General features: G+C 47.3%; 1 protein-coding gene across 1 annotated transcript in view; it reads right to left on the bottom strand.

Moving 5' to 3' along the window:
• Nucleotides 1-4,671: 4,671 nt before the first annotated feature.
• Nucleotides 4,672-11,691, bottom strand: part of LOC108795016 (toll-like receptor 2) — a 17,964-nt gene continuing 10,944 nt past the window's right edge. Inside the window, exon 3 of the mRNA XM_018566183.1 lies at nt 4,672-7,271. Coding sequence (XP_018421685.1) covers nt 4,672-7,271 — 2,600 coding nt within the window. The remainder of the gene's footprint in view (nt 7,272-11,691) is intronic.

Below are 11,691 nucleotides of genomic sequence, written 5' to 3'. Positions count from 1 at the left end.
AAATCACAGCTGTCATTTTACTGGTCAATGAGAACAAGTTGATACCTTTCTGTATTCTTATTCAGCACCTGTTTTGTATTATTGTGGAGTTTTCAGATTTTTACCTTTTTCAGTTCCAGATTTTCAAGATTGTATATCATATCATTGTATATCCCCCATTGATTATCTGTATATTAGGGAGTTCAACCAGCACCACCGCTGAACGACCCCTGGAGAACAAATAATTGCAGGACAAGCCACGCACTGTAGATAGTAGAATATTTCTGAGGAAAGCCAGGTAAGGAAGATTGGACCTTGAAAATGTGAGATGAACAGATGCAGGTTTCCGCACTTATTTACACTGAGTGGCCAGTTTATTATGAGCACCCCATCAGTACTTTGTTGGGCCGCCTCGTGACTCCACGAGATGATGAAGGGTGATGCGAGGAATCTGACACGGCACTGTTGCCATTCTGTTGTCTTGTACCAGTCTTGCCACTCTCCGTTCTGCCCTAACATTGACTAGTCCCTGACGGCCACAATTCGCACGTTCAGACCCAGATTTTCGGCTGACAGTCCGGTCTTTAAAAACTTTAACAACAGCGGCTCTTGAACATTTAACGAATTCTGCTGTTTTGCTGATACTCGCTCCATGGCTCCGAGCGCCAACATTCATCCCACGTTCAAAGGCTGTTAAATCGCGTTGTTTCCCCGTATCTTCAGAATAAAATCACTTCTACTGTCGTGGTAAACAACCTGCTTCCCTATTTATAATGGTCTGGCCCTCTAGCAACTTCAGCGCCAAATTATAGCTAATTTGCCTACAAATGTCAGGTGGTCATAATAATCTGGCCACTCAGTGTATTTGGAAATGTATTTGGAAAATAAACCTAAGAATCCGATTTCACATTCGCAGCCCGGCGACGTGTGAAATGTGCTTAGTCACAGAGACATGCGGCGTAACATCGGTGAAATATCAAATGTCGCCTGAGGGGGATTGTCGTTTTGTAAACAAGGTGCATCAACCTGAACAGGTATGTGAGATACTAATATGTACAAAACTAGAATGAAAAGAGAGCTTAAAGTGCATCTACACCCAAGAACAAAATGTCATAACTGTAGCTTCCCAGGCCTCAGAGGTGGCGGCTGCATTCGTTTTCTTTTTTTCTGGGCCTTTCATTCATTCTTTATTTTCACCTTGTGACCCCCGCCAATAACACACTTCCTGTCCTAGGGTGACAACGCTCACTCACAGCACTGTATATGAGGAGCAGTGTTGTCACCGTAAGACAGGAAGTGTGTTATTGGCAGGATCGCCGTGGGAAAATAAAGGCTGAGACAGTGCTGGGCAGATGACGAGAACGGGAATTGGTTCTAATGAATATAGAATAAAGCACGGGGTCCTTGAAGGAGGGAAGTCCATGATGACAGTACAGTGCGTATATAGACTCTAGTCACATCAGACAAAGCGCTCAACAGATGATCAACTCCTGAGTGCGTGGATAAGAGCGCCTAGTGCAGACGTTTATCTTGCCCTGAAAGTTATCAGATTCTTCCAACGCATTTCGCGGAAGGGACTCCTCCTGCTTCTTCAGGGCTTGAAAAAAATGTTTGTGATGGAGTCAGGAGGGAATACACTAGAAAACCTGCGGCAAGGCTGGGCTAGAGTGTCCTATCAGCAATGTATCTTGGTGAGCTCTGTGTATTTCTTCCAGATCTGTATAGCAACCAAGTGTGAGGAGCTTCCTGTAATAAAGACCGGTCACTGCCGCTCTCTCTCCTTGTGCAGGGTGACTGGTTTTGACTCCGCCCCCTCCTGTAATAAAGACCGGTCCCTGCCACTCTCTCTCCTTGTGCAGGGTGACTGGTCTTGTCTCTGCCCCCCCTGTAATAAAGACCGCTCACTGCTGCTCTCTCTCTCCTTGTACAGAGTGACTGGTCTTGTCTCTGTCCCTTACTGTAATAAAGACCGGTCACTACTGCTCTCTCTCCTTGTGCAGGGTGACTGGTCTTGACTCCGCCCCCTCCTGTAATAAAGACCGGTCCCTGCCGCTCTCTCTCCTTGTGCAGGGTGACTGGTCTTGTCTCCGCCCCCTCCTGTAATAAAGACTAGTCACAGTTGCTTTCTCTCCTTGTACAGGGTGACTGGTCTGGTCTCTGCCCCCTCCTGTAATAAAGACCGGTCACTGCTGCTCTCTCTCCTTGTGCAGGGTGACTGGTCTTGTCTCCGCCCCCTCCTGTAATAAAGACCGCTCACTGCTGCTCTCTCTCCTTGTTCAGGGTGACTGGTCTTGTCTCTACGCCCTCCTGTAGTATTCTGTAGGCAGCCTGTAGCAGGTGGAGCCTGGCAGACCCGTTCCCACCACTCTGCTCTCTGCACTCACTACGTATTCTGGGCTAACAAAAGACATTTGGTGCCTACAAGGTGGATTTGTGTGCTTTATGGCTCTTGAGGAAGGTATTTAAAGGAATGTTCAACAGTTGATCTTTATTGTTACCACTACGGCCAGAGAGTTAACCTAAAGATAAATACAGGAAACACAATGTTTAATTTTCCACCCAGGGGTGACTGTCTGACCCCATTCCCCACACACTCCCCGTAATCTACTGATCCTGGAACACATCCGCTGCTGATGCTGGAACACTCTCCAAAGGTCACTGATTTAGTCACTCCTTTCATGGAACTTTAAGGCTGGGTTCACACCTAGGCGTATTGAATATGCGCGTTTGTCGCAGGTTTTTACCGCGAGTCGCGGTAAAAAAAACGCGCGACAAGCGCGCATTTCCGAGGGCTACTTGGCTGCATCCCAATGGAAACGCGCGACCAAATGCCCCAAAAAAGTACATGTACTTCTTTGGGCGTAGGCCGTTTTGTAGCGCGTTCAGATGGGCTGAAATACGCCCAGGTGTGAACCATACCCATAGGAAACAATGGGATTTCGGTGTTTGAGCGTTTTGCAGAGCGTTCAAACGCGCTACAAAACGCCCAGGTGTGAACCAGGCCTTAATGTGATTGTTGATTCAGTAGGCAGAGAGAGAGAATGTTAGATAGAGAATGGTTCAGCAGTGACCCGCGGGCCGGATTTCCCACAAGGCCAACCAAGGCCCGGCCTCGGGGCAGCAGGGAGTAGAGGGGCAGCAGGGTTGTGGAATTCCTATCTCCCGACGCCCGAGACATGCAGTTTCGGGCGGGTAGTTGTTTTCTACATTTAGCCCTGCTTTGGGCAAGCAGAGCTAAATGTAGAGGGGGGAATCCGCCGCTTGTTTTGTACAAGTGATCTCGGTGATGTTGCCGAGATTACTTGTATGCAGCCTGCAGGTCTGCCTCCCCCGTGGGGGGGGGGCTTGGCGGGTAGGGGGGGCGCATTGAGGAACCTGGCCTTGGGGCAGCAGAGAGAGTAAATCCGGCCCCACGTGACCCACTGCAAGACTTGGATTATAGGGCCACACTATGCTAAATAAAACAGCTCAAAACACACAATTTCATGGAGCAAGACGCACAACCAAAGTCAACATCTGTTCAAAGATTGGACATTGAAGAAACGCAGACACGTTTTATAAAGTTATAATCTCCGCTATTATTCATAAAACATAAATAGCTTTACAAACTCTTTCCTGTAAACATCATTTCACAAAACGTAGTGAACCACAAGGACAAAACTGACATATTTACAAAACAACTTATTGCAGCAACCTGAACCTTCATAACAACGCCAAGTCTTTACCAGACTATCACTGTTTTCCCAAAGTGATACTCTATGGTCAAGTTTAATAATCTATCAAGCTATGCATTCCTTCTGTGTCCATTATGAGGGTTTCCCACCATCCCTGTGCTGAGTTCCCGGGTCTGTACACCTGCTGTGCCCATTATGAGGGGCTCCCACCATCCCTGTGCTGAGTTCCCGGGTCTGTACACCTGCTGTGCCCATTATGAGGGGCTCCCACCATCCCTGTGCTGAGTTCCCGGGTCTGTACACCTGCTGTGCCCATTATGAGGGTCTCCCACCATCCCTGTGCTGAGTTCCTGGGACTACACCTGCTGTGCCCATTATGAGGGTCTCCCACCATCTCTGAGCGGAGTTCCCAAGTCTGTACACCTGCTGTGCCCATTATGAGGGGTTCCCACCATCCCTGAGCTGAGTTCCCTGGTCTGTACACCAGCTGTGCCCATTATAAGGGGTTCCCACCATCCCAGTGCTGAGTTCCCAGGTCTGTACATCTGCTGTGCCCTTTATGAGGGGTTCCCACCATCCCTGTGCTGAGTTCCCGGGTCTGTACACCTGCTGTGCCCATTATAAGGGGTTCCCACCATCCCAGTGCTAAGTTCCCGGGTCTGTACACCTGCTGTGCCCTTTATGAGGGGAGGGGTTCCCACCATCTCTGAGCTGAGTTCCCGCATCTGTACGCCTGCTGTGCCCATTATGAGGGTCTCCACCATCTCTGAGCGGAGTTCCCGGGTGTGTACACCTGCTGTGCCCATTATGAGGAGCTCCCACCATCCCTGTGCTGAGTTCCCGGGTCTGTACACAAGCTGTGCCCATTATAAGGGGTTCCCACCATCCCTGTGCTGAGTTCCCGGGTCTGTACACCTGCTGTGCCCTTTATGAGGGGTTCCCACGATCTCTGAGCGGAGTTCCCACCATAGACAACACGAAGGACAATAATGGCTCTGAAAATATGAGAACATGTTTTCTATGTTTGTCCTGTTTCAGCATTATTCACATTGCTGTCATCTGTAGGGGTGGTCTCTGTAGCGGTGGCCTCTGTGGGGGTGGTCTCTGTAGGGGTGGCCTCTGTGGGGGTGGCCGTTTCCTTGAAGCTGCTCTTCTTCCTTACTATAGCATTTTCAATGATCAGAGATACATTATCTTGCCCCTTAATACTTGATCTGCCCTTCGCTAAGATGCTCTTGAGCTGGACCCAAAAGAAGGGTTGTCTGCTTTCCTCCATAGGCCACTCCAAATACGTTTTGGTCCTAAGAATTTTCCGTAGCCTGTGGAACCTTTTCGGCAGATCTTCCATACTGACGCTTTCCTTGACCACCAGGATGACGTCTTCCATAGCGTGGCCAATGGCCCTTTGGTGGGCGAAGTAGAGCTCGTAGTTACACCACTCACTGTTGATGAAGTTGTGTGACAGAATGAAGATGATCTTTTGGCTGTTCTCAATGTTCTCTATGATGTTATCGATAATCCATTTCCCTGGCAGAAAGTCTCTCTCATGGATGCATACTCTGTAGGGTGGGTCAGAGTTCTCCAGATGGCGGAGTAGAACCCCTCTTACCCAATCAGCGTCCGAATAGCTGTAAGAGATGAAGGCGTGGTAGTCATAGTCTCTGCTGTGTTTTGCCTTCCGCGACCGATATTTGGTTTTGATTATTTGACAAGTCGCTCGAATGTACCATGGTGCATTAAACCGCCAACACAAAAACATGCAGACAATGACAACGAAAGCCGTCACCGACGCAGATATGGCCACCACCAAGCCAACGCTACACTCCAGCCTTCCAGGGCTGAAGTGTTCAATTCTAGTGTTTAGTAAATACGGGGGGTGATAGCAGTAATAATTATCGGGCCAGTCATCAAGACCCAAAGACCCTTCTTTCAGAGTGTCTGTGATGAAGGCATAAAGGTCACATGTACAGTGGTAAGGATTGTTGCCCGCTGTCAAGTGTGTCAACTGGGGCAAATCTCGAAAAGAACCCTGATCAATAACTCCAAAGGAATTGCCTTCCAGTGCCAGCACTTGAAGGTTGGGACTGCGCCACCCGGAGGGTATGAACTTGATTTTATTGTTGCTAAGTATCAGTTCTGTCAAATTGGTGGCCTTGTCAAAGTAATGCATATCCAGTTGATCGAGGTGAGAATTGGAGAGGTCCAAGTGCTCCACTGTTGTAGGTAGACAGCGGAACACTTCGTACTGCAGCAAATTGTCCCTCAAAATAAGAACTTTAATGTCAGATGTCCACACACAAGTTTCGTCGAGAACCCCAAAGTGGTTTGACCTAAGGTCAAGGTAGATGAGTTTTGGCCACCCAGCTGTTAACAAAGAAAGCGTCTTCAGACTGCGCATATCGTTGTAGCTAGCATTAAATATCTCAATATTGGAGAACATGTTGTTCCTGCACAACTGTTTGTACAGGTACGTGGCCAAGAGGCGGTTGCCTGATATATTAAGCACAACTAGATTGGTCATCTGGCGCCAAGCATCGCAAGGAAGAATGTTAAAGTTCACATTAGTGATGCTGAGGTTGGTGACCTTGCTGAACCAGGTGAACGTCCAGTCAAATTGAAGTATGTCTGGGTTGGTGACATCCTGTATCACCAGGTTGTCCAAATTTAAGTTGTCAATGGTGGTATTCCATATATTAGGATTTGGAGAAGAGGCAAAATCAATAGAGAGCAGGTATAGGTTCTGTACAGAAGAAACTTGGACATTCTGCAAGACCAGACGTAGGAGGTTCTCATTAAAAATCCCTCTGTAGAAGACCAGGTCTCTTAAATCAATATATGGTAGATAAGCAAATATATCTTCGATGCCCATGTAACACGACGACCCAAACAGGTTTCGCAAACGGAGGCTAGAGATTGACTTATTTTTCAAATCCTTCAACATATCACTCAGTAGGGTTGCGTTCGTATCCACAGCAATGTCAAGCCACAAAATCTGCGTGTCCAGCACCAAGAAGGCCCCGGGTTCATAAAAGTCTAAGCTGGACTTGGATTTCAAAGCAAACTTATTGAGACTGATATTTATGATTGGAGCAAAGTCATCTTTGAAGATGCCGGAGACCCGAGGACCTCCTACGGACAATTCTTTCAGATTCACCAGGTTGCAGAAAACCTCCCCAAGAGTAGCACGTTTGTAGAAGTTGTTGGACAAGTCAAGGATCTGCAAGTCCCCCAGATCTTCCAAGGAAGAATGAGGAATCTCACTGAGAGCGTTATTAGACAAACTCAAGTTCCTTATAAGTGCGTTGTACTGAAATGTTTTGTTTTCGATGTATGAAATATTATTGAAGCTCAGGTTTAACGTGTGTAGATTGGGGTACTGAAGAAAGTCCTCGGCCCCTATTTTTAAAATGTTATTATACGATAGATCCAGGTACACCAAGTTCTCTGAGAGATTCGGAGGGACCCGTTCAAGATCCTGTCCTTTGCAAGTGACAATTTTTCCATCTGCGCTGACGCCACAAGTCCCCTGGCACCATGGCAAAGCTACGGTCAAGACTTTCAGGGTCATCAACCACCCAATGTACTGGAACATATCTAGGCAATCCACATCTTCTTTTTCTGAAAAACAAGAATACAAATTCATCTAAATGATCCATGTTAAATTCAACCCCAACACTGTCCTCAAAACACTAGGTGGGGAGGACTATGCTCCAAGCACAATGGTTTATTTCCAATTACCCGAGATACTGTATGACACAAAGTTTCACTAGGAATTAAAAGAGCTTCTCTGCAGAGAATAGCAGTGCCGAGTCCTACCCCAGAAGAATGGGCATGACAGGCAGGTAACTAGCATTTTTGGCACCTTAACCCCCTTCATGACTAAGGCCTTTTTTCCCATTTTTTTTGCACCTATTGTAGGCCTGAAAATGACTTAAAACCCCCCAAACATTATATATTTTCTGAAAGCCCAGACCCTATAGAATAAAATGGTGGTAGTTGAAAATTTTTATGTTGCACGATATTAGCGCAACTCCTTATCAAACCCCAACATTTTGTGAAAAATGTACTTAAATGCCCCAAAACATAATAAAATACCCATTTTATTAATATAATATAAAAGATGAGGTTACAGCGAGGAAATAGATACCCGACATGCCCAGGTTTAAAATTGTGTGCCTCTCTGAAACGGCGAAAAACTGCAGTACCCCAAAAAGTCCATAGAAGACTCTTTAAAAGCCCCCCCCCAGAGGGCATCAATTTAGAGATGCCCTAAAATTATTGCTCTCACTCCGGCGTGCGCGGCGATACCCAACATGTGTAGCGAGTTTGTCGTTTTCATATGTAGGCGCACCCGACGCGTGTTTACGTGGCGACGCGCGTGCTCGCGGGGGCGGGGGACTTTTAATTTTTTTTTAATTATTATTAGATTTCTTTTATTTAAATTTCATTTAAAAAACATTTTTTTTTTTTTTTTACTTTACTTTGACTGCTATCACATGGGGGGGCTTACAAGCAGATAGCAGATGGTGGTGACAGGTACTCTTTAAGGTGATGCTGGGGGTCCAAAAGACCCCCAGTGTCACCTTTACACTGGAAATAAGCTATTGAAGTGCAGATCGCACTTCAATAGCTTATAGCTGGGCTGCAGGAGCCCAGAACTGACAGCCCAGGGACCGGAAGTGATGCAATCTGCATCGCTCCCGGTCCCATAGAACGGGGAGGGGAATCGATGAACGGAAGTTCGTCGACCTCCTCCCCAGCTCCCCGCGGACACCAAGATCGCCGGTCCCGGGCCCGTAGAGATACCCAAAAATATTGGCCCTAAAATTATTGCTCTCACTCCGGCGTGCGCGGCGATACCCAACATGTGTAGCGAGTTTGTCGTTTTTATACGTAGGTGCACCCGACGCGTGTTTATGTAGTGACGTGCGTGCTCGCGGGGGCGGGGGTACTTTAAAAAAACATTTTTATTATTATTTTTAGATTTATTTCATGCTAATTTTAAAAACTGTTTTGTTTTTTTTACTTTAATTGCTATCACATAGGGGGGCTTACAAGCCCCCCCCATGTGATAGCAGATGGTGGTGACAGGTACTCTTTAAGGTGATGCTGGGGGTCCAAAAGACCCCTAGTGTCACCTTTAAACTCCAAATAAGCTATTGAAGTTCAGATCGCACTTCAATAGCTTATTGCTGGGCTTCAGGAGCTGAGCAATGACAGCCCAGGGACAGGAAGTGATGTAATCTGCATAACTCCCGGTCCCATAGAACGGGGAGGGGATCGACGAATGGAGGTTCGTCCATGGAGGTACGAATGGAGGTTCGTCCATCTCCTCCCCAGCTCCACGCCGACACCAAAGAAGCCAGTCCCAGGCCCGTAGGAGGGGCAACGGAGCCTAGGAAGCATGGCGGGGGTGTCGGGCGGGGCGACCCCTTCACCGGGCCGCAGAAGCGATCTGGCGACAGCTGAGCCACCAGAATCGCTTCTATTGTAAAGCCGACAGTCGGCTTTACAAGTTTAAACAGCCCCAATGCTAGCGGCGTACACTGTACATCGTTAGTCACAAAGGGGTTAAAGTATATCTAAAGTCATGACTTTTTGGGATCAGGAGGAGAAGGGTTAACCTGCCAAGTTTTTTCTTTTTGTTTGCAGCCTGTGTCCCATTGGGGAAAATTCCCTTCACTTCCTGTCTCTGAGATACAACAGAAAGTGAGAGCTTATCTCTCTAATGTGAGGGGAAATGTGCTCCTAGTTGTCACTAGAACAGGTGTCCTCCCTCTAATTCTGTTCCCGGTGACAGCTCAAAAATGTTGATTTTTTTTTCCATGACCTTTGACCCAGTGACAATGGTCACCATGAAAAATAGAGAGAGTGACTCTCCCCAGTGGTGACACAGGCAGCAATAACAACCTCAAGGCTCAAGTACTTTGGTTCGGTCCCTTTAATAAGTACCCTGACATACCTAAGCAGGCAATTGAGAGTCTTACCTCATAGAATTCATTATCAAGATACTTCCGTGGAGTCAGCAAAATAGTGATCATTAGCGGACCGGGGGGGGGGGGAAGCTCACAGGATTATGAGCGGTAGTCATGGATTTTTTTCATCTTGTGTCATCGTGATCCGCAGAGTGACACCTAGAAGGAAGATGGTGGAGATCATGTTAGCTGTGCGGTGCTATTGATGGATTATTTAGGAGACACGTAACACCAGACCTCTACAACATGGAACTATATTGTATTATTGGACTCTTTGTACAATATGAACATTCATTACACTTTACTTACTCAGTCTCCGATAGATTGAAGCCCCAGGCCAGGAGGGTCTTAGGTCTTGCTTTGTGATATATTATGCTGATATTTTCTTGGCAGTGGTGGACCAAAGGAACAAAGTGCCCTGGTGCAAGATTTTTTTTCTTGGCAGGGACAGACGCAGAGTGTCTCAGCAGGGGCAGACGCAGAGTGTCTGCTCTCGGCAGGGGCAGATGCAGTAGCTCTCAACAGGGGCAGTTGCAGTGAGTCACAGCAGATGCAGAGGGTCAGAGCAGCGGCAGATGTGCAAGCGGTGTGAGACTTGCGGGCCGGCGTTATAAAAAGGCACTACTGTGGCTCCCCAGAAGGCTGCCGGGAGTTCCCCAGCAAGCGCAGAACCTTATGACAGCCAACTCAATAAAAAAATGTAAAGCACCAGACCATGCCTCCTCCAATAGGGGCGTCCGAATCTCACTGGCTCCCCCCAGGGGCTGGATTTCACTGCCCCACTCCAGCCTCGGGCCCTGGCTCAGCTGCACCGGCGGTACATCCACCCCTGTTTCTTGGTGTGTTGGAATGCTGGGAACACCTCAATGGACACAACAGGTGTACAGACCCGGGAGCTCAGCACAGGGATGGTGGGAGCTCCTCATAATGGGCACAGCAGGTGTACAGACCAGTGAACTCAGCACAGGGATGGTGGGAGCCCCTCATAATGGGCACAACAGGTGTACAGACCCGGGAACTCAGCACAGGGATGGTGGGAGCACCTCATAATGGACGCAACAGGTGTACAGACCCGGGAACTCAGCACAGGGATGGTGGGAGCACCTCATAATGGGCACAACAGGTGTACAGACCCAGGAACCCAGCTCAGGGACCTTACTATTATATATACTGGAATATACTGTAAGGAAATTGAACTCAGCAGCATCCAGCAAGCACACACAATTCAGCTCTGGCTGGAGTAATATTTTAAGAATGTGCTCCTCAAGTTGTAGAAAACAAAGTGTTGTATCTTTGGTATGTGAATCATAGAGATTCAAAGGGGAACCTGTGAGGACAGAAATGCTGAGTCATAGATTGTCACGCTAGCGGCTTTGAGCATGGCAATCAGTACAGGCAGCAGCATGGCTAAACAATTGCTGAGATAAAATCAATTGAAGACACAAAGATGCCTTCGGTTGACCCAGACTGCCAGGATTTGTGCTGAAAGAGAGGAACAATAAAGTGCAGTCACTTATGAGGGCACTAAACAGGCAATCGGCCATTTGCCTGAGCTACAGTGGTCAGTTTCGCCCATCCTCATTTGTGGTGTATATTGACGTAAAAACAATTTTCTTTTATATATTTTTTAGTTTCAGGTGAAGTGTGTGTAATGTAATACTGCATTGTGGCCACTAGATGGAGCTGAGGAGCCGAGGAAATAAGTACTTGATGCTCAGCTTCACCTAGTGGTCATAATACAGTATTACCTTACATTCGTCCTGGAAAGAGGATACATCTTAGAACATTTGTTTCTTTGTATTGATTTACACAGAATGATTGTTTAGAACAGGGGTGGCCAAACTCCGGCCCTCTAGCTGTGGTGCGACTACAAATCCCATGATGCATCTCTCCAGAAATCATGTCTGTGGCTGTGAGAATCTTGCAATGCCTAGTGGGACCACAGCGTGAGGGCCAGAGTTTGGCTACCCTTGGTTCAGAAAGTGAGTTTCGTTCTCTATGTAACTAGCTGAAGATTATGATCACTGAATGCCAAAATTGAAATGAAACAGTATGGTGGTGGT

Source organism: Nanorana parkeri, unplaced genomic scaffold (assembly GCF_000935625.1).
Source record: "Nanorana parkeri isolate BGI_ZX_2015 unplaced genomic scaffold, ASM93562v1 scaffold923, whole genome shotgun sequence".
Taxonomy (NCBI): Eukaryota; Metazoa; Chordata; class Amphibia; order Anura; family Dicroglossidae; genus Nanorana; species Nanorana parkeri.
The sequence above is the reverse complement of the archived record's forward strand: the minus strand, read 5'-3'. Positions and strand labels throughout refer to the sequence as shown.